This window comes from Hetaerina americana, unplaced genomic scaffold (assembly GCF_022747635.1).
Source record: "Hetaerina americana unplaced genomic scaffold, ioHetAmer1.1.p SCAF_60, whole genome shotgun sequence".
Taxonomy (NCBI): domain Eukaryota; kingdom Metazoa; phylum Arthropoda; class Insecta; order Odonata; family Calopterygidae; genus Hetaerina; species Hetaerina americana.
In genome coordinates, this window is record NW_027287206.1 from 2,602,703 (window position 1) to 2,626,987 (window position 24,285).

At 35.3% G+C, this 24,285-nt stretch overlaps 1 protein-coding gene across 1 annotated transcript; it reads right to left on the reverse strand.

Moving 5' to 3' along the window:
• Nucleotides 1-252: 252 nt before the first annotated feature.
• LOC139695593 (eukaryotic translation initiation factor 5A-like) lies at nt 253-23,386 on the reverse strand. Its single transcript, XM_071594392.1, has 5 exons — nt 23,280-23,386; nt 22,529-22,677; nt 15,774-15,941; nt 11,250-11,384; nt 253-4,092 (listed from the first exon to the last, which is right to left on the reverse strand). The coding sequence occupies exons 2-5, from the start codon at nt 22,634-22,636 to the stop codon at nt 4,021-4,023; spliced, it is 483 nt and encodes a 160-aa protein (XP_071450493.1). The 5' UTR covers nt 22,637-22,677; nt 23,280-23,386; the 3' UTR covers nt 253-4,020.
• Between the last annotated feature and the right edge of the window lie 899 nt (nt 23,387-24,285).

The window sequence follows — 24,285 nt, forward strand, 5'->3', positions numbered from 1 at the left end:
TGAACAGAATCAGAAAACAAAATATAAGTTATAAACCTTGTAAAAACCTATGAACAAGGTTATTCAAAGTGTAGAAGTTAGATTCTCTTGAAAACAATCATTTTGTATAGTCTCATTTGAAGTAACTTGGTAATTTGTTCTATATTATTTCCTTTCCATGCTTTTTCCACCTTTTTAAATCAGGAGTCCATTCATAATGCAATATTTACTAATTTATAGCTTAAAATATGAACACCTCATGTATATATTTCATTTATTAAAAAAATTGAGGAACAAGTCCCTTCGTACATAAATTGTTTAGAACTTTGAAGAATAAATACTTTAATTACTAACAAAAATTAGCTTTTCTTCAATGTGAAAACAATGAGCAGAATCTAAGCTTTAGGCACCAGTGGCTTACCAAGATTGCCACATTCAAAACACACATGAATAAGAATAATGGAAGTTTGACAATAAACTAAATAATTTTTGGTAAACCTTGGCTGGAGTCTTTAAGATCACAAAGAGTTTCAATGAAGGTTCCATTAATGAGTGGCACTTGACTCATTTTGCTAAATGCTAAGGCATATAGTTGGAAGTGAGGCAAAATATACCTGCCACCTACCACAGGGAAAGCTTGCATATTGAGAATGTCCCGATTTAAAATTTTTAATGATCATTCAAATGAACAGAATGCAAATTCAAACACCATTCCACAAATTAATAGGTTTCCTTGAGGCTGCCACTTCATACCTTTGATTCCCAGAAATGGGAAGTGCCCATTAAAGATTCAAGTTCTGCATTGAATATCACAATGGTATTTCATGTGTGCGCCAAAATACAATAATATGAGGAATGATAATATGAACCAGTACATAAACAAAATTACATAGTACACCACACAAGTGCAGCAAATTCATACCACTTAACAGCATTAACAAAGCAATATGCCAAAAAAACATTCAATATGCAAAGAATAAGATGGTAATAACTATTTTTTTCAAATTCATAATAATGCTCAATATTGTATATGTATTAGTTGTATAAATACTAAATTTCATCACTTCCATCCCATTGAGCAATAATTTCTTCAGATATTGCAGCAGATGTTTATTAATTAATAAAAGAAATTTACAATAAAATTTAATTTTCAACCTGAGATATTACTTACTATATTAATTAATATCCTTATTGGTAACCACTTAAGCACATGGATTTAGCAATAATTCCATAGGAAACAAAACCACACAGTAGGGAAAAAAACATCAAATGAGCCATTAGAATCACCAAAGAAAGCCTTACAGAACACACTTCAAATTATCAATCATATTCACGGAGAGTGCGATAATATATATTCCATTATTATGAGATAGAAAACTATTTTTCCTTAATTCACCAATTTCCAAAATACACCAATTTGTTAAATAGAGAAATTAAATTTTTAACTTCCCTATATCTTATATTCAAAGAAAAATAAGAATTTTGGTTTGAAATCATTAAATGGGTCATATGATATGGCATAACTTTAATGACATAGAGAGGCAAAGATTACTTAGCTCAAGACCCACAAGTATTAAATACTCTTTTCCACCTCCATACAATTTGCATTGCACTATCACAATATATGCATCACTAGAGCTAGAGCCTGGTATTGTCTCCCAAAAACTATTGCTCAGCTTAGAATTCTTAACCAAAGTGCACATCATTACATGTTCACCTTTATGCAAAAGCAAACTGTACAAAAAATCACAAAATGTTTCAGAGTTGCCGAAGAATTAGTTCTCAACTCTAGATACTTAAAACATCCCAATTGACAGCAACAGAAATAATAATTAAAAAGAAACAATAGTTGGAATACAATTACATCAATTTATTTGACATAAAAATGATCTCCACACACACTTCTGCATAATATGTATTTTCAGTGAGAGAATACTGATGTTTTGGAGACTAGCAAGAGGAATTAATACACTTTAAAAATATGATTTCCTGACCATTTCTTTCCTGAAATACACCGTGCATCAGTGCAGAATGATACATACTAAAATTTCTTACAATTAAACATGTAGTCCTCCATTATTTTTTTTATTTCATCCTAGGAAAACTACACAAAGTTGCGTGTACAAATAGGAGTCTTTGGGTAGAATATTTCATATAGGTTGACTAAGATCAAAAATTTCCATTACATTACAAATTTTGGGTCAAAACCATAACAAGTACTCAACATAAGTGAATGTCATGTTAAGGAATTCCTAAAAGTGGATTCAGAAAATATGGTTTCTCTAATTTACTTCAATTACTAGTAGCTAGCCAATTCAGCAAACAATCAAGTCATGATAATTAGTAAACTTATATGATTGAACTCACAAGGATGAAAACCGCTGGCCACAAGGAAAAATATGGAATGTATGTCTGATATTAAAATTGAGAACTTCTACAAAAAAATAAATATGGATTTGAAAAAGTCATTCAAGACAAGAATGCATGGTGGGGGGAAAAAGAGACTTTGGACTTCCACATAAAGATTTAATACTTCACGACCTTGGTTTCAATGCTGTGCATCATCATCAAAGCCATGGTCATGACGCATTAAATCTTTATGTGGAAGTGAAGTGCAAAGTTTCCTTTTTTAACCGCATCATGAAGGAATTCCACGAAGTTAAACCTGAAACTGTTATGTTTATCAAGAATGTATGGAATTTTACAAAAAAAATTATCATGGAACATTTATTTTGAAGTACCACTACATCAGTACAGGATTCAGATGAATTCCTTATATTTAAAATAACCCATTATAAGACCCCAGACAAAACCCAAAATATCTTCCAAAATCTATGATATTTCCATTTCCTCTGCCAAGGAGGGTGCACCAGAAATAAACCGAAATGTGTTTCTTTTACACCCTTATTCATCACATGGTTCAAGCAATTTTATTTAATCTGACAGCATGTGAAAAGATAGTAGGAATGAAAGATCACCCACAGTGAAAGGAACTCTATCAAGTGAATAATCTCCTAAAATGTTCAGTTCTGCACTGGAAACTAGTTCATTTGAGGTTTGATAAAAAATAGTGGACTCATTTAACTTATTCTTGAGTACTGCAGCACATTAAGAACTGCTTTTTTAGTTCTCTTGATTCTGCACTTTATTTAATGATAAGCACCAAAGTCAGGCATGCCAAAGGCAACAAATTAAGCTACACCATTATAATTATGATCATAGAAAAGTTTAATATGCATTCTTCCTTCATCATTTACATAGCACCTTAGATGCTTTAGCAATCCAAAATATACCTCTGAAATGTGTATTTTTTGTAAAAACTTTGCCTTCACACATTATAACCTCTTAAAATATGATATTGCATAGTAACCCCAAGGTGAATCAACATTTCTATCAGAAAATCCATTTAATTAGACAATTGCATACAATGCAACTAAAATAAAAAAAATTATAAACTGAGAGAAAAATTTTGATTTAAATGATGGCAACGTAGTGGTTGTTGAATGTTAAAACACAATTATATCTTGGTGAAATAAATTTAGAGGAGTTTAAAAAAGACTGGGCATAATAAAGAGAATTTTTCAATACATAAAAGTAAGGCTGCACCTTCCCCGACTTTCATACATAAAACAAGGAACCACAAATATCTCAAGGCAATCATGGCCAACAACTTACACTCATACAGAAGTTAAACAGAAAAAGAGCAAGATAATATGTTTAACTAAAGCATAAACAAACATTTTTGAATAATAAAAATACTCTTGTATTGGAACGTAATAATGACTGAAAAAAAAACCAGTATTCTTCTTAATGCAGCATCCACCAACTTATACACTGAATTGAAACAAAAAATGTCTTAACTAAACAATGGACAAATAATAAAGGAGTTCCCTTAAGTTGTTCAAAGAGACAAGTTAAATATTTCCACCATAGTGAGATTCTTCTCGAAAATTTCCCCACAACTGTAGACCACACTTGCCACTTTCAGGTAGCTTATAATCTCCCATGGACCTAAAGCACTGTGAGGGTGATCCACGTCAATTATTTGTCCAAAGCAGTATTTGTTTTGATGGCAATCACGCACTCTTCTCCACATGATTTCAGGACTGTACACTAATAAATAAAACAAAATTTTGTAAGACAAATATAGAGCAAAATAATATTGCAAAATCAAGTTTTAAAACAAACACAAAATAGGGATGAAACCAGGATTTGGGGGTGAAGTCTAATTCTAACACATCCACTGATTTATGTTTTAATGAAAACAAAATCAAGGTGGGAAGCCTGTAAACTAGCCACCCACCAAACCAATCTCATCTCCTCATATTGATGCTTGGGTTCCATGAGCATGCCACCTATGACTATTAATGAATCCCTGAAAGAAGATCAAGGAAATTGACCATGGACTTACCTTTCCATGGTACTACTACAAAATTTCAAACATCTAGATACTGCAATAAATTCAGCTATGACTTATGGCATAAATTCACTAGGTCGGCACTTCAACCTTAAGATACTCATATGGATTAAGTATCTGCAGTAAGCCAATCCATGACATGATGCTTATGGATATAAATGATGAAGCTACAAAAAATTACAAAATTAAGAACACTCTTGTTGTCAAGATAATAAGATTGCACTAAACACTTATTTGTACCTGCTGCACATACAGGAGACGGCAGACATATTTGCAGCTAATTGTGCAATTTGAGAGTTTTCTGAAAAGTTTCCAGCTTAATAAATAAGCAAGATATTTTTTCTTCAAATTTATTTTCATTTCTCAACATTGTACCCTTTTCAGTTGATACACTTTCTCCAGCGACGCTCCAACTTTTTTAACCCTTCCAAATAGTAGTTGAAATCTTTCTCCACACAATAGGCATTTACAAATGCAATAACCTCTTCGCCCAATGAAAATCTCTCTCCCCCAAGGGAAACCTAAAGGCAAGGAAATAAGAAAAGTTGTTGGGGCCAGGTCTGGAGATTAGTCAACCAACTCAAAGAGCAATTTGTGAATTAAAGCCATGGCAACCAGCCAAGTGGGAGCAGGTGCACTGTCCTTATGGAAAGGCATTTCTTCTTCTTCAAATGCGGTCCTCTTTTAGTAATTTCTGCCTTCAGTTTGTCAAGTGATGATGCGTAATACTCTCCCATTATTGTTTTACCTTTTGAAGATAAATGATGAAGACAATTCCATGACTACCCCAAGATACAGTCGCCATCACCTTCCAGGACGATGGAAGTGTCCGACTTTTTTGTGGCAGGTTCATCACCCTAAATCCACCTCGGTGGGAATCGAGCCTATAACCTCTGGCTTGACAGGTGATAACGTTACCCCGCTACCACAGGGACCAGCAAATCATATGTCCTATTTAATCATATACTCTATTCCTTCCTCACAATGGTTCCTCAAAATGGTCTCGAGTAGTTCTGCAAGGTTATTATTTATTCCCACAGCTTCTCTGTTTTCAATTTCTTTCAACATATTTTTTCTCTCAGTTCTGGTCTTAAGGTACCCTGATTATATTCCATATCTATATCCAAATATACTGGCCTAGTATCTTAACGATATATAATCCTCTATATATTCTCTCCATCTTGTCAGAACCACTTCTTTGATCAATAATTACGCATTGCATCTCTCTTAGTGTAAATGCTTCTTCCTTTCTTACATTCTGAGATTTCTTCACCTTCCTAAACCTCCACCCATTTGGTCCTGGCTTTGATCACTCTCCATGTTCTTGCACTGTCTTTTCCACCATGTTTCCCTTGCCCTATTGGTCACTTATTCAAGCCTTCTGCCACCTATCTCTATTCATCTCCAATGCCTGTTACTAAGTATATCGCTCCAAAAATGTTCACTCTTAAAATCTCACCCCTCACAGCCCTCAATTTTCTTTATGTTCTCTTTCCATTTCCCACTTTATGTTTTCTGATTTCCCTGTCCCTGTAATGGTCCTAACATTTGAAGTCCCTTTTCTAAATAATTCAGTCCTCTTCTGAGTCTTCTCTGCTGCTGCTGTCAGTTCCACTTGGCAAGGATTTCATGTGATGACGACTGCAGAATTCTTGCCTCTCTCACTGCCAGGCATGACACACAGTCAGTGGGCTGGGTTCCGTAGTTGCCAAGACTCATTCATATGTGTCCATCATCATGTTGTGGGATAATTAATTGAGGTGGTTTCCCGTTGCCTTCCCCAATAGTGTTTTTAATGTGACACCATCACTAGGATTCAAAATATAAAAATAAAAATGAATATGGATTCATGTCAACCACTAATTTAAATGAGAATGAGGATTAAAATGTAAATGTTAAAAAAGGAGTAATTGAATGAGATTTGATAACAATCAGGATTCTGATTCAATCTAATTTTGGATTTGACCCATCTCTAATATAAAAATACATTTACAAGGGTTATTATCACGCTTTTAACTCCCTATCTTCTAATGGAGTGAAGAGGAATAATAATGTATTTTGGTTAATCATTTATTTCAGAGAGACTGGTTAAAATAAAATAATGAAAAACTTCACACCTAACAACATCACGAATTATTATTTGAGCCGGGAAGAATTGAATACTACATCACGAATCTTTATGTGAACGCATTCAAGGTTGTGAATTTTCCATGCAGTAACTTTCTCTTGCAACTCAAAATTCTGTAAATATACACTCAACCTGAACAAAATTCAAATGGTAGATGAGAGTATTTACATGCTCAATTAATTATTATTTCATTAAACTTGATTATGCCAAAAAAAGATTAATTTTAAAGGACAAAATTTTTACTGATAATATACTTTATGACATTTTTCTTGGATTATGCATAAAAATTCTTTTTTCTCTACATATGTAGAACCAAAATGAAAATAATAACAAATACATGAGATGCTTTTGATGACAAGGCTATAGATTATAAGATCCGATATGCTGAGTGTGATCTTGTAGGCATGAAAGCCACATTGAATAATCATTAGTAAGACCAAGCGAGGAGTTTCCAATCACTGGTATCCATTGTGGGGGGCATGACATGGTTCTTGAGCAAGTTGACAAAAAAATCCATATATGTAAATTTCTCCTGATGGACTACAACCGTGACATGCTAGTGTTCCAATGACTCCTTCAACTGCGCTGGTGGGAACAATGACAATGTTCCTAATAGGGCCGCCTATACCAGATAGGTCGAAGGTTAGGAGGAAACCGAAGGTAGTCCATTTCTCAGTAAGGTAACTGCTAAGGCATCTGACCCCAGTTGGGTGGCATTTTAAGGATGACATCAGGTTAAAAACACTATCAAGGAAGGCAATGAGAAATAAACTAACATATTCATCCCAAGAAATGATGATGGATCATATTATGACCATGAGTTCTGGCAAATACTGGATTTGGCAAATGTGGCAAATGCTATGGCTGGCAGCAGAGGATGTGAACCCTCAACAGTTGTCATCACACCAAATCCATGCACAGCCAAGAAGATGACAGAAGAGGAGGAGAGAAATGGTCACCAGGGTAAAACTAGGGACATTGAATGCAAGGGCAATGCAGAGAAGAGGGCCATTGGAAAACATCAAGCGAGAGATGGTGATAGATATGTTATAAATGAGTCTGTGCAAAGTGAGCTGGAATGAATGTGGGGATTGCCGCAGCAATGGTGGAGAAATTTGAAGAGGGCCACACAAGTTGGTACAGGAGATACTGAGGGGCGACCAGTTGCCGAAGACTGGGATGCAGAGAGAATGGTTTGAAAAAGAGGTAAAGGGATCAAGGAAGAAGAGCACATGTTCTTTGCTTTAATTTTTTCTATAATGTAACTGACATATCAGATTCAACGTACCATGAACATAGAGCAGAAACTTCAATTTCCTTCACATTTATTAAATCTTATTTTTATACAGCATCCAGCCTATTCTTGAAATTGTTTACCTTCATTGGAACTTGGGTGATTTGAACCTTTGAAACAGTGAACACTGGGACCTCTGGTTTGAAAAAAAATCTCTTTGAAAAAATGGTATATATCCTAACAGTTATAGTTAATAGCAGTCTAAACATTTCCGGTGTTGTCACTCACAATTTTAGAAATTTGACCAATTAAATCCAGATTTGTAAGTACTTTAATTAGGTCAGCTCTTAACTGACCAGAAGATTTAATTTAAACTCTGATTGTAAAAATGTATAGTGACTACTAGGAAATTACAATTGTGGATCAATACCCATCCATCAGCTTTGACGATCGGAGTGTAGTGTCCAAAGAATTTTACAACTGTTTTCTTTTCCAAATATAAGCCTGTTTTAAAATGCACCAATTTCGAAGTGTAAAAATCATTCGCCTTTCCCAGGATAATCCTGGCCAAATAGGGCCTATATTTCAGTCCAAGATTATATATACAAGCCAAATCAGCAACAAAGAAGAACTGTGACTGTGGAAAGACTGGAAATCCTGAGCAGAACTCACCATGAACATATGCCAGGAAAACATCAGATCCTACCTCAAATTATAATGCTGCCAAATTAAAATCAAGAACATCTTGAGCATCTGCCACACTCATTAAATATGAGCCCTTGTGCTTTTTAATTGTTTCATGGGACTCCTACAGGCACACTCCCGTTTGGGTGGATCACCCTCATGAGTTACATGAACATAAACGTACTCAAGAGTTTACAGGGATATTCCCCCTTCAGCAGAAACTCATCAATCACATTATTACCCAAACAATACGGAAAAATAAAGATTCAAACAAACTCGCACTCAGTTCTTTTGAAAAAATAATTTGTCACGTCTACCCATATCAGAAAATTATATCAAGTTTTCCATAAAGAAGGGATATTTTCCCCGAATTAAATTTTTAATGAACTATGCATGCCTTTCATTTGCTTCCATATATTTCCACTTTTACAGTAAACTAAGTTAATCATAGAGCCACAGCATTTTAATGTTTAGGAAGTATGGCAGCCATGTGGGAAACTGGCAGAGTTCTCGAAACTGGCAAATTCTATCATCTGTAGGCGATAAATTAGTTTGTTCCACAGATCATATGCCAGCGAGCCTTCATGGATTTTTTTTAGTAAGACACTCCTGTCATGTTCAAGCATTTCTTTCCCTCAACATTTTGTGTGCACCCACTTATCAACTACAATTCTAAATTTCAGGGGCATTGGTAAAGTAATAATGCATAAAAAAGTTTTAATTTCATAAAACTTTAAGGGGAAAGCATGATGATTTTACAAAATGAAAAATGGTCACTCATTAAGCACACAAATCAAACTTTTTCTGCTGAACATTGAAGAAGTATAATTACAATAAATAGCTAAATGATATTATCATTAGGAGTGTTCTATCCCCTTTGAAAGTGCCAAAAGTCATTCCACTTTTTGAAAACAAGGGTGATAAGACATGAAATTAACTTCTATCATCCAATTTCTCTGCTGAACCAATTAAACAAAATAATTGAGAAGGCATTCTATGTTAGGTTAATTTTTAACCTATAGGTTTCCAATCTCCTTTCACCATCTCAACATAGTTTTAGGGAACATAAGTCTAAATCTGCTATCAGTACATAACCCAGACTTAAAATGCTCTAGATAGCAAAATGGACGTTGCTGCAATGTTTTTCGATTACTTGAAAGCTTTCGACTGTGTTGCCCACCAATTACTTCTCAAGAAACTACACAGGATGGGTATTCGTGACATACTTAATGCTTGGATTAAATCCTATGTATTTGATAGAATAAAACATGTGGTTATTTCTAAAAATGGTGCATCTTTTGTTTCCCCAAGTGAGGTCCTTAATCGAGGTGTTCCTCAAGGCTCTGTCCTCGGCCCTATTGTGTTTCTTTCTTATGTAAATGACCTTGTAGATAGTTTTCAACACACAAATGGTGCTACTCCCTTGTTATATGCTGATGACACAATATTATCATTATATCACCTAATTTTGATGAATTGATAGATAAGTGTAAACAGGTTAGTCACCCCTTACTTTCATTGTGTCATAATAATTTCCTAGATTTGAATATAGAAAAGTCTCACCTGATATAATTTGCAATAAAAATAAAGCAAGCATAAGTACTTTGTAATGAATTTCATGGGGAAGTGATCCCATAGGTACAAAATAACAAATTTTTGGGTTTTAACATCAATTGTCAAATTTCTTGGGATGAAAACATAAATACTTTAACTAGTACGTCAAGCTCAGCCTGCTTCTTAATAAGGTCCATTAGATCCACTGTTTCAGTATCTGTTCTCGGTGCACCATACTATGGAGAATTTTATTCTCACATAGCCTATAGCATCCTCTACTGGGGTTCATCATCTAAGATCTTGGCCATTTTCAGGGTCCAAAAAAGAGCCAATCGAATTAGGACCTTTGATAAACACAATGCCTCTTCCCATCCCGTTTAAAAAATTGGATGTATTGCCAGTGCTATGTATTTATATGCTTCATGTAGTAGTACATTCAAAAAGAAATCAGAGCATGTGAAAAATTGTGATATCCATAATATTCTTCAAGGCAGAATGAGCAGCTGCACGTTTTAAATGTACGCACAAAAAATAGAGGTCCTGGTCCAAATTTTATGGGCCTTCAACTTTATAATTAACTCCCAGCAGAGATTAAGACCCAAAAAAGTGTGGCTGCAAGTCAATCCACTAAGGTTCTTCAAATCAAAAATTTTTTATTCAATTGCTGAATTTCTCAATAATGCCTGATATGTGTCTTGTATCCATTGCAGGTATTTTGTTACTTCACCCTGAGGTGTCCGAAATGAAAAGTAACAGTTGTAACAACTTGATCGCTGGTCAAATAAAATGTATTATTATTATTGGTCACAGGTGCTATGCATAAATTTACATCAATTTTTTATGGCTTGAAGACGAAGTTCAACACAGGTTTAAAGTTTAATAGGCCACTTCAGTGATTGCGTTTAAACAAATTTTACAAAATTCAGGAAATAAAAAAACTAAGATTCAATTAAATTAATAATATATTGCTATATATATAATAATATATTATATATTAATATATAATTGCTTCAGATGATTAATCTTTTGTAATACTGACACAATGAAACCATAAGAAGTAAACCTTTGAAGTAGACATAAACATTCATTAGATATTTGTCCCTCGATTATTAGGGATTAATTTTGCCCAAGAAAAAAAGGACTACAGATTAGATGCACATCTAATTAATAATATTTGGCTCATTAAAGAAATTTAAAATGGCTATTGACTGCTTGTTTAAAATTTTTATCATTAGAACATGGCGTGTACTTACCAGTAACTCTTTTCCAGCTTCAAATTCAGTCTTCAGCTGTGAGCCCAAGTCTCCATCAGGAATCTTTAAATCTTCACGAAGATCCCCATTATCAGCCATCAGACAGAGATAGCCATCATCAGAAATATCAGTAAGCTGAAAAACACAAGAAATTCATCGTTTTTTTCAGGGGAGCAGCTGCAGGGAAATCTTACAAAATAAAATGAAAGAGTGAACTGGCTTCCTCAAACTGTGCTTTAAGTAAGGAAATTGGTTCTTGCATAATCAAGAGAAAAATGTATTCATAGACTACAATGATAAATTAAGCTGTAATTGTCAATTATGCATTCATCAAAACAGTATAATTCATCAATTATAAAAATCAAATCAGTATCATTCATCAATCTTCATGTACACAAATTTATTTTTCTGGTGATTTTAAAGGACGTCAAAGAGAGAAATGGAATAGTTGAGGCAATATCTACTAAATTATCAAAATAAATCAGAGGGATAAGAGATCATTTTGCCCATTTCGCTCACCTTCATGTGTTTCCAATCATAATTCACACAATGGTAAATTCAGTTAAACAATCTTTCTTGAGGTAAAAGTTTTGGACTTTTGCCTCCACCATTTTACCATGAAGGCATAGTGGTGCAATGTAAATATGTCATTCTAATGACATGAAATTACATAATATGCATTCAAAATAAAACCTTCCATTTATTTTTAAATATTAAAATAAAATTTGGAAAATGTAACTTTTCTGCTAAGGGAGACAAGGACGAAAATGCAAATGAAGGGAAGTACCATTACTAAGAAAAACCTAAAGAAAAGACTCTTCATTCTCGGGATGTCACCGCATAGGCTGTTTTTCTGACAACCAACGCGGTGACATCCCGAGAATGAAGAGTCTTTCATCTGAACGCTGCGAAGATCTACAATCCCATATCTAAAGAAAACAATTTCAATTATATGTTGACACTGGTTCAAGTACCTCAAACAGTAGCCTCCATCATTGAAATGCAAAAAATCTCATATAAATAAAACCTTATACCTTAATGCGAGCAACACAAGTATGTTCATGACATCTTTCTTGAAAATGATTCTAGAATCTCATAGAAATTACGCACCTCTATTTTAAGGTTTACGAAATTCATTTCACTGGTTCTCCTCTTAAGGAAAATTGCCAAAACTGGCTGCAAAACTCATAAAATGGATCTCATATATGAATATATTTATGCATATATATCTGCCCTATATTTCAAACATTTAATTTTGGAACCTATCTTTTATAAATATTTTATATATCTTGGGTTGCTGAAAGTTCACACTCCTGTATCTAGTTATATGCTAGTTGTCTGAACAGATTTCAACCTCCACATGAATATGGCAGCACTCTTCAACAAGTAAGGGAATTTGTTTCCACATTTGTTGAAAGATACTCATCAAAATTTCAGCCATTTTGAACAAACAGCTGTTGTTTGACAATCATTGGAGTAAGTTTTAGTGACAATTCTTCCGAAAATGGAAAAAAATAAAGAATGAGCTATCATTACCCATTTGTTTTTGAAAGGAAAAAACCTACACAAATCAAAGATGAGCTGGGACTTCTGGATTTTAAGCGGCTTCATTTAAAGGCAGCCGTATCATCTTGGCTGATGATCAGCATTTGGGATGACCAAAAACCACATCAACCTGATACCATGGGAAGTTCACCAAATGGTTCTGGATGACCGTCAAATTAATTAGAGAGGTGGCAGAGGCTATGGGCATACTGAAAGTTGTCACATATTGACTGAAGAATTGGATACACACAAACTATTTATGCGTTGGGTGCCTTGTTTGCTCAATTTGGACCATAAATTCATTTGAATAAGCATTTCCTATGTCGTTGGAGCAGTTAAAGCAAAGTGAGTCAGACTTTTTGCACCAATTTATGACTGCAGATGAAACTTGGAACCACCGCTACACTCCTGAGATGAGAGAACAGTCAAAGCCTTGGACTAACAAAGGGTGAACCTGCTCCAAAAAATTGCAAGACAGTTCTTTTTTAAAAAGATCACCTTTTTCTAAGGTGTACATTTCCTGTGCTGATTTTGCTGAGGATAAAAAAGTTCTTAGAGCTTCCTCCATTACAGTTCTTTTTGTATTTCCAGAATTTTCTGAAGGGCCATCTACATTTTCATCTACAACTATTTCACTCCACCTCCTAAGCAATCACATGTTTCAGCACATTCAGGATTGCATGTGACCAGATAACCATCAGCACTATTCAGTCAAGAAATTATACAGGTACAAGGGTAGTTAGAAGAGACTCGGAATCACATTGTGAACAAATGATCTGGGCCACCAGAAGAATCGAACTATTCCCAAATCTAATGCCCAGCACGAACACTTTCCATAATAGCAGTCCTTTGAATGTACTCCGCACTTCTACATAACAGCTCAGCCATTTAAAGGCTGTGACTGTTTACTAGAAGCATATAGATTTCAAGAACGCCAACTGCGACCTCCAGTGAAACTACGATATGGCAGGAAATTCAAATTAAAATTTGTCTGGATTTAAGCACCGCACTCTTTAGAATGAGGCATAGAAAACCTTGTTTTTTCCAAGTAATCATAAAAATATATTCAGGAGCATTTCCATTGAATTTATACATTCGTACAAGTGAATTATTTTTAAGAATTGTATACAATCCAAGCCACATAACTTGGCAGATAACTTTGAAATAAACATTCCCAATGGGATTTTTGAAATTCATTGGTTATATATTAAATTATAAACAGGTCTTCGTCAAAAAAATAATTTCATTATTCATTAATCCTCTAATCGGAACTTAGTACCTACATGGTGCAGACCATGCTAATAGCAGTTATATATTATGACAAGGAGATAACGTTTGAATGTTTTTGAAGAGTTTAAGTGCTGCCCTCAAAATTCCTTTACAAATCCCAAAGCAAATTTTCATTAGAATGTCATTTTTACAGTGTTACTTAACCTTTCCAAAAAATTGATAACTTTATTATGATACCTTGTTGTATTGTACAACTGCTAATCAGATAGTCTACATGTTTCCAAAAAATGAGGCTCAACTTGTGTTATCACATATGAGTTTTGACGACGTCATCATTGTACTTCATTAAGAAAAGTTTTAACTTCTTGCTTGTATTCCCATTTCTTAATCTTTATCTTCAAATACCAATGAAATTACCAATACTTAACCTGATATTTAGTGGCATGAGATGTAAACAAAAGCTAACTGAACTACACACTACTGACTGTCTTTCGATAAAAGTTAAATCCCATAGTTTCATATTTGACAGTTCATTAATGGACATAATATGGCCTCTTACATTTAAGTTTCAATTAGTTTGCCAGATAACTAGCTGAGATGTTGACAGTGAGTCATAATTCTGTCCCCTTGAAGAGTTATACTTGGGACCGAACTGTAAATATTGAATCACCATGTAAGCAAAACAAATCCATTCTATCAGTATGATCGAGCAAGTTGCTGTATGAATATCTTGTCAAAATAACCTCTTCCACACAATTTAAACAACAAATTGGAACTACTACCAATTGCCTCAAATAAATTAAGAAGTTCTCTTAATAAAATTCCATTTCCATGAGCTTCACCAGGTATTGTGTGTAGACTAGGCCTTTCTACTGGCTCATAGCCCAAAATGGACATTGAAATATTTTCTATTGTTTCAGGCTTCACTTCGTGGAAGTAATTGATATCCATTATTGAAATAGAAAGAAAGACTCTTACTTTTCCACAGATTTTATTATACGGCACGACGCGTTTCACCGACTTGCGGCATCATCAGGTACCTGATGATGCCGCAAGTTGGTGAAACGCATCGTGCCGTATAATAAAATCTGTGGAAAAGTACGAGTCTTTCTTTCTATTTCAATAATGGATATTGAAATATTTTATTTAAAGGATGCTGAACAAAGGTTTATTAACACTCACCAAAAGTGATTAGGTTCAGTTTCACTGACTTAAGTCCTTAGACTGCATCAAATATGACACTAAATGAACATTTTACATAAATTGGAATGTGATCAAATAAGTTTCATTTCAACGAGAAATGCAAAATTAAGTTTGAGAGATTGAGGCCCCAACTGCAATGAACTTACTTTTTTAAATCAAATCTTCACCCTACATGCACAGCATTTTTATTTATTCTTGTCTTATTAAACTTGATAAACATATAAATAAAATATATACACCATAACATTCATGCCCAAGGAATCATTCAACCTATTTAGATTTACCTTACATGCTGGTCACAACTCTGGAAGTAACTCATTTTTAGAAAATTAAGTAGAAAGACAATATTTTTCATGAAATTCATCACAACTGCTCTTCAACTCTTCTTATCAAAACACTACACCAGTCTACATTAAAACCATAGTCAAATTTGATCATCCATCCAAGCTTTCATTCATACCTAACAGCGTTAAAAAGGAGCCGCAAATCATGAACTTCTTAGATATAGTTTATCTTAAGTAGTAATCAAAATAGCTTGTGTGTTACCTGATAGTCTTCGCGCTTAACAAATGGAACATCCATGTTGTGGGTAGAGGGGCAGATATCTTCATACTTTTTTCCACTGAAGATATCTAGGCCAACCAGATGCACTTTTGCATGTCCATGCTTTCCAGTTTTAGAAGTTGACATTTCAACTATTTTACACGGGCGAGACTGTAATTCAGCAATAAAATGAAGCAATTTGTATTATTTTAAGCAAGAAAGTACCCAGAATTTTGTAATGAATTTCTCTATGTTACATCCTTAAAAGTCACCCCTAAACTGAAGTCCTTTAGCCAAAAGATACATTTAATGACTGAATTAAAATAGTGACTACAAAGAAAAACAAAATACTGAACTAGTAAGGGAACATTTATTATCACTGACTGCTTATAATATGTCAAAAATGACAACACTGGAATATATGATAACCTAACCCAATTGTGGAGGATGGAAATGATGGTATAATGCAAACATCATACTCATAAATATTAAATGATACAAGGAAAAATATCAACTAAACAAATGCATACTTTCATGATGTGCAGCCACAATTGTAACATGTGGAGAGGATGAGAATAACACACAATGCTTAACAATGAAACACAATATTCTATGTATACACTCCTTTAAGTTCTCAACTGTGTAATTAATCTTTTCTAAGCAAACAGTTCTGATGGCAATAGCAGAATTCAATGATTACGAAAGGTGTGCACCCTGAATGCAAAAAGACTAGAGGAAAGAATGAAAAGACAGCCAGGTCACTGAAAATATGACAAAATATGATTAGCAAGACAGATGGACAACAGAACATGGAAAAATATGCATAGGAAATAAACCAAGCAATCCACATGACATAACTGCGGTCAAATTTTGGACAAAGTAATCTATGCTATGAAACTTTCTCTAAACCTAGTTTTTATGTCTACAAATACTGCGTTAATTGTCATATACAATGGATATAACATGAGGAAACAAATACTATTTCAGTGCCTTTAGGGGTTGACTCTTCCATTATGCTCACTGATTTATAAGAAGAAATTCTTACTACCAAGAGGCCTCACAGCCAAACTAGCATTTAAGAAACTTACATGACACGGATGGGGGCGAGTTATGCATGTAGTTACTGATTTATTCGTTGCCTCAGCTTTTATACATATGCATTATAAAGGTTGGCCACTGAATTCATACTCTTATTCTTATCTACTCCTGATTTTCTCAACCAGACTTTCAGAAAAAGTGTGTTTTGGCCAAATATTGCACACTTAATGATGCCCTAAAAATATGAACCGATTTCACCATGACAAAGAACATCAAGGAATTCCTAATCCCCATGTTGAACTGCTAGTGTAAAAAATCCTGACTTTTTCCTCATTCTACCTGGGAAGAAATTGAGATTTTTGTAAGCAAAGAAACCAAGAAATTCAATAACTTATTTTCATGAATAAATGGCCAACCTGCAAAGAGTTTCTAATTATTGGGTATTAAGTGATCTGTAAAATAACCTTAAGGGAAGGACCAGGTCTATAGACGACAGTTTTCATAAAAACATGGTAGTTATATCCCCATTACTCTCCAAGTACAAAAAAACCCTATAGAGGGAAGCATAAGGATTAATTAACCCCTAAAGAACATAGATAAAATCTTGGGTATCGGCCCTGGAGTCACCGGTTCAAAAACAGCCTTAGATATTTTTCAGCTTTGTAATGTTTAACTATTTGCTAATTTTGTGTTGCTCCATTTTCATTGGTTTTAGCACTCACTCTATTTTACTATCCATCAGATGGTAGGTTCTGGCAACATAGTATAATTTTTGATGATTATTGCTGGTTTTTTTACAATTTAGTTAGTTCAATATAAAATCTTATCTTGTGCTGCTTTCTAAATAACTGCATTTTTTTTGCACTACCCTTGAGCAGGTAGCATACGATCTTTTGTGCTGGTGAGAGCTAGCGCTGGACTGTGTTTTCTCTGCGTCTACTCTTTAGGCTGAACACGAGTAGACTGGGGCGTTGATAAGGAGAGAGACAATGTATGTATTATTAGCAGAGGGTTGACATCCTTGTTAGGCATATTGAATTTCACTATAACATCACAAGTCAGATGTAAATAAACATGGTACATTTTATACATTTAAAAATTGGGAATTTTTTAGAAAGTGTTTTCAACAAAATATTAAAACTCAGATGCATACTACAGACTCAAAGTAATGATATTATCTACATTTGTAACAATGGCAACAATTTCCTATGTCTAATGTATGACAAAATATTTTACTATACATATTTTCCTAGCAAATTGGCTTGCACTTATAGGTTGGATCTATACCCATGTACCCACGACCCATAAGATGCAGACTGGAGCATATTTAGGAGTAAAAGCATTGCATCTTTTGAGCTGGGAAATGCGGTAATTGAAATTACCTTTCTTGAGAGAAAATAGCAATTATTTAAGTAGACTTCATAGGGAGTTGTCCCTGGCAGGAAACATTTAATAGTTATGAGGAGATAGAATGCGGTGTTCGGTTATGGGAGAGAGGCAGGGGAACTACAGTTTAGGCACTAGGAATGACAGAAATTAGAGAAAGCAATTAGAGTTCTGCAGGAGACAGGGTTTAACTATAACGAACCCCAGGTTTAAACACCACCAAATGCATAGGTACCCATGGAAAATATCTGGGGATTTCAGAAAGACATCAATTAGAATATATTATTATTACAAACAGATTTAGGAGCAGTGAGATTAATCCGGTTACTTGTGAGTGGTCGAGGATTATAATTTAATACTAATGAAGTATAATGTTACATTAAAAACGATAAAACAGGAAAAACAATTGAGGAAATGGAGGAATTGGAAGCATTAACTGGAATGATAACACAGCATGTTTTAGAGAAAATTATGTATTGTAAAGGTACGAGGGTCATCCGGAAAGTAGTACCCGTTCGTGCCGCATGAAGTGCTGACGACGCGAGTAGCCGCTGGACGAGGTCAGATAGCTTCAGTGGCTTGTCTGCCTTCTCTGAGCCAAGTTGCGTGACGCTAGCATTGCCTGTGTTGTTTCTGTGATTGTTTACAATGTTTAAAAAAATTGAGAACGCCGCCAGTTGTGAAGTGAGGGCAGTGATTAAATTCCTCAATGCAAGAAACGTTCGCCCATGTGATATTCATCGCCAATTAAAGGAGGTGTATGGAGACAATGTAATGGACGAGTCGTCTGTTCGGCGGTGGTGTCGCAACTTCAACATGGGGAGGGGGAACACACACGACGATGAGCGTTCGGAGAGACCGTCTGTCATTACAGACCAACTGGTGAGCTCAGTTGACGAATTCGTGAGGAACGATCGGCGCGTCACAATTGATGACATCTGTGAGCATTTTCCCAATGTTTCTCGAACAATTGTTCATGAAATTGTTAAACACCATCTGCATTATGCAAAAATTTGTGCAAGATGGGTCCCTCGCGTATCTCAATGAGCTGGCGGCGAAGGACTATGCAGCAGGAATACAGAAACTTGTCACACGTTATGACAAATGCCTTAATTTGCTTGGAGATTATGTTGAGAAGTAGTTTAAAGTATCCTCTTTCAAATAAAATTTTTTATGTTTGTTAATATTTACTTTTGTGTCTTTATTTCACGAACAGGTACTACTTTCCGGATGACCCTCGTATATGGTTACAATAGAACATAAATAAAATTGGGAACAAAAAAAGGATTTCAAAAACTGCATACAACACTGCCAGAAGAGTAAATTGGAAGAGGACAAGAAAACCATTGATCAACGACAAGATAATTAAGAAGATTGATGCATAAAGACATGGAACTTGATCACAGAAACACACAGAGAGGAAGTACCTTGGCTTGAAGATTTCATCCAATCAGTATTAGTACCAATTCCAAAATAGGGAAAGGCAGCCACATGAGGGTTATCTGAAAAGTTCTAGACCATAGGCCAATTACCATATCATTTACACTGGTTAGATTGAGTAGGTGCCTTCCATCATTATCGGGCTATGCACCAGACCACCCACACTTATTTTACATAGGCATCATTCATCTCACAATTCATTCTTCTACATGCATACCCAGACGACACCCTTTTGTAGTGTGCTTACACTTGTTAGATAAGTGATACCTATGAAAAATGACTATGGATGGTCGGATGCATAGCCTGCCAGCAATTCAGGGCCATTTGCTCCATACAAGTGTTATTGATTCTAACAATAGCCCAATAGTATATTTCCATTGCAAGGTAATAAAGAGTTAAGTGGATTATATACAGAGAATCTAGAATGCTCAGTCAGAAGAATCAGGGTACCTTCAACTACCATTATTCTGATCCCTTACAATTCTTAGGAAAATATAGAAGGGACATTGTCACCCAGTCAGGCCTGTTTTTTTTCTTATCTCATGTTTGTTAACATTATAACTTAAATTTATTTTTTCCTTTAACACAGCTTCTACTTCCTAATTTGGTAGTTACTGTGTTCTACCCTGGGTTCTAACAAGCCAAGCTTCAGGTTGATAACACTGGTATGAATACTTCGAGCATTGGTTGAAGGACCTTTTCCTCAAAATTCAAATATTTGAAGAGCTAATGCTCCCTTATCTCCTATTATTCCAAGAAAGTTTATCTAGTAGACTATTTTTCTTTGAAAATTAGCCAATTTGGGATGAATTCCTTTGTAATTTGTAACAAGAAGACAGGATATGTTCTAGATTTGTGGTGTACACAGGATCAACCTGAGTTTTTCTGCAGATAGCCCAGAAAAGCCAAGATTATGGTAATCTGAAGGTATTGTGTGTACTTGAATGACACTACAAAGGCCATGCACTGCATGTCAACACCTGCACCTAAGTTCATCACTATTCTCAGGGCTTTACGACAAAGCCACAAATTCATGAGGAAGTAAGGAACAACAGGACGATATGTCAAAGACAGAAGGTACTAGCCGCAAGATGTCAGTACTATGCCATCAGCTAATATGCTACGAGTCAGTTAAACAAGTTCTACCTTAAAAGAAATCTAGTGAAAAAGTATAAATCTTTTAATATGGATACCAAATACTTCTATTAATTGAAGCTGGAGACTGCATGAACTACTCAAGAATATTTGCTAAGTGGCAGCGATTTCATGATAAGTCACAGGTTATAAGTCAAGATCAAAAAGATAGGTCTGGTATCAAGAGCAACAACGAGAGTGACAGTCATGGAATTGACCCCAGTACTGCAATGTGGAAGGCAATGGAAAACCATCATATTAGACTTCTCCAAGAGATGCAGCCTGGTAGATATTTCTGAGACAAAGCAGAGGACCAATTGGATCTCTTGAATTGGGGATGACAGGGAGTGAAAATTAGCCGCGTTGAAAAACTAACAGAAGAATTGAGGGCAGCAGGAAACCAATCTTAGGACTAAAATACTAATAACACCTGAAGTCTTCTAGAGAATATCTTCATTACTATTAATGGTAAGGATTCAAAAACCCAAGGAATTCATTTCAGATTTGTTTTTGGAGCACAGGGTCTGTCCCAAAAATAGTCTTTTTCTCGTCATCTCTTTTGACTTGGGCATTATTCACAAAGAGCTCATGCCTCAAGGAAAGGCAATGTACAATAAGTTTAATGGGGTAGTCCTCAAAGGCTGTGGAATAGAGTGCGATGCACCAGGAATGATATCATTTCCCACCCCAGGCTGCACCATGCCAATGCACCTTCCCACACTGTCTTCCTCGTGAAGTAGCCAGTACCTGGCCAAGCACAAGTTGGCAATGCTGCCCTACAGGCCTGATGTAGCATAGTTGGACTTCATGTTCCCAAAAATAAAAAGGAGCTTGAAAGGTAACCATTTTGGAATACTAGAAAACAATTAAAGAGTGCCTTAACACGAGGTTCCCATTGATGCCTTCCAGGAAGCATACCGTGACTGGCAAGAGGTGCTGGCATCAGTATGTCGATGCACAAGGGTGCTAATTAAGAGAATTTTTAGTAATTTGCATTTGGAGCTGAAAAATTCTATATAGTACTTATTTTTGGGACAGACCATGTATGCAATTTTTTGGCATAGTTACTGTATAAACTAACAGTTGATCCCTTACTCATTATATAAGGGTTACTGGCATGCCAACCAAGGATCAAGGTGACCTCTGTCCAGTTTCCAAGGGAAGGATATGACCCCCACTGACCTGGGCACAAAAGGGTAAGAGCAGTCAACCTGAGAACACCCAACAACAGGGGAATATTGAGTTGCATGAAGTGCTGATCAAATACATATAAACATTTTTCTATTACAACTACTTGCTTATTTTACCAAAATTAACTAGGCAAATCCTGTCACTGCGACTGAAATGGAGAACAGGAGGTGAGACAATTTAATTAATAATAAAAACAAAACACTGAGCCGCTTTCGTTAGTAAAATCAGTTCCGTCGTCAGCAGAAAATACAATTCATTACTCTGCCGAAGAAGGGCTAGTAAGAATGCCGAAGGGCAATGGCAAAGGCACCGAAATATGAAATGGATTTTTTTTCCAAAAACACATTATTCGTTACCTTGCGAATAGGGTATTCTGAAAATCCTCCAAATGACTCTTTAAAAAAAGCGTTAGCATTTATAATTCCAGAATTAAAAATTTACTAATTTCCTCTTGGACGCAGTGTCAAGAGCCAAGTTTGACCTACGATGACACACGTGGCTGTATAGGGTCAAAATTAAGTTTATAGAAACTTGCAAAAAAAGGGCAAAATTATAATACATATTCTCACCTTCAGCATAACAAAACCATTCTTTCTCAGGGCAGAGCATTGCATGGGATATGTCACAGAAGCACCAGCATCTCCTGTTTCGAAATGGGTGTCATCAATATCAGCCATGACCAGTCGATAAAGGAACGCAGACAGGAGTCAAAGGTCAGCTGAAAATTTCACACATGTTAGTAGCAAGAGAAAATACGCCGAGGAAAATGTAATGCGACTAATAAGCTATCACTTCGTTATATTTATCGTGATAAAATTTTCCGCAAAATAAAAGGGCATCGCATACGAAAACAATTCTAAAACATGCTTAGTCTAGTTTAAATTACCAGAGTTAACCGCCTAAATCCTAAACGCTTTTACTTTCAATGATAGTGTAATAGAGTGAATGATAACACAATTAACTTTTAATTAAGCACTAGTTATATCAATGACATCACAAATATATGCACAGTACACATGGGTTCATCAAACGTCACACTAAAAAGACATGATATGCTACAAACATTGAATGCCGGCACTAAGGCCTAACCCGACTTGAATTAAGGATATCGTAATATTGACAAAGAAACTCGTGTTCTTAACCTTTCTTTGCTTATGATTAATATTATCTACAATAATTACTTATTTCTTATTCAAATCTAAGAACGAACGACACGATGCTTCCAAATAGCTGCCTACGGTAAGTTTACATTCCACTAACGAGGGTTTAAAGGCATAGGAAATCAACTCTCTAACACATATAAAATACAAATAATCTTACCTCTATAAGTGATTCAAGGGTCAGAATTGGAATACAATTAAAACCTAAATATATTTAAATTACACTGACATTCGACAGGTACGTGTTGTCTAGCAAGACGAATTCCTACGCATGCGCTTCTCAATTCTCACTCCATTACCTCCTGGAGGGGTCTCCAAAATGGCCTCCTAATGCAACTTAAGACAGTATGCAGCGTTTCCTATTTCCATTTTAAAAATCTATTCGCAATTCTAGGCCCCTTTCCATGTGCCTCTCAACTACTCCTGCAACTATGGCATTAAAAAATTTTTGTGCGTTATGTAGAAAAGTTCCATTTTTCCTTGAGTATTATATTTTCTACCCAATAATTTACGGCCCATGTTATTTTGGATCGCGCGATAGCAAATTCTGTAATGCGCAAACGCATTTTTCGAAACTGGCATTGCCCATAAGAGTTTGAGAAGGCATAATTGTTACTTGTGAAGGTCGTCCGCGAACTTGGCATTCGGCTCATTTTATATTAGATTTTGAAATGGATTTAAAATGTTTAAGGACTAGCACAAAAATATTGAGACATTCAATTAATTTAACTACATATTACATGTAGGATTTAATTGGTTTCCCTGTTGTACCTTACGGGCCCGTGTCCTATCATTATCGACTGGGTTTTTCAATAAGAAAATATATAAGCTTTTGTTAAAATGTTTTTATGGTCTCTGTTTATAAACCACCAAGGTGGTCCGATGTCTACTTGCGAGTAGACTTTCAGGGCAAGATTACGCTCGGTGTCATTACGGTGTATGGGCAAAACGTGATCATTTCTAAGTTGATGAAAAGGGTATTTGGATCATAATTTATGAATGTATAGTATACATTGCAACTCAAGGCCAATTAAATCAGATATGTTGGTCTTTTCATAACTTCATACGAAGCCAAACACGAATGGATGATTTGCTAGGTCTACCTTCTCACAACAGGCGCTTGTACCTATTGGGGGAGTTGAATTATGCCATAGGATTAGACCCTA

Excerpts from the sequence above, each read along its gene's own strand:
- LOC139695593 (XM_071594392.1), bottom strand. The coding sequence starts at position 22,636 with ATGGCTGATATTGATGACACCCATTTCGAAACAGGAGATGCTGGTGCT. Across the intron at positions 15,942-22,528 it reads ATGGTTTTGTTATGCTGAAG|TCTCGCCCGTGTAAAATAGT; the intron begins GTGAGAATATGT and ends GCTGAATTACAG. Across the intron at positions 4,093-11,249 it reads AAGCTGGAAAAGAGTTACTG|TGTACAGTCCTGAAATCATG; the intron begins GTAAGTACACGC and ends TTTATTTATTAG.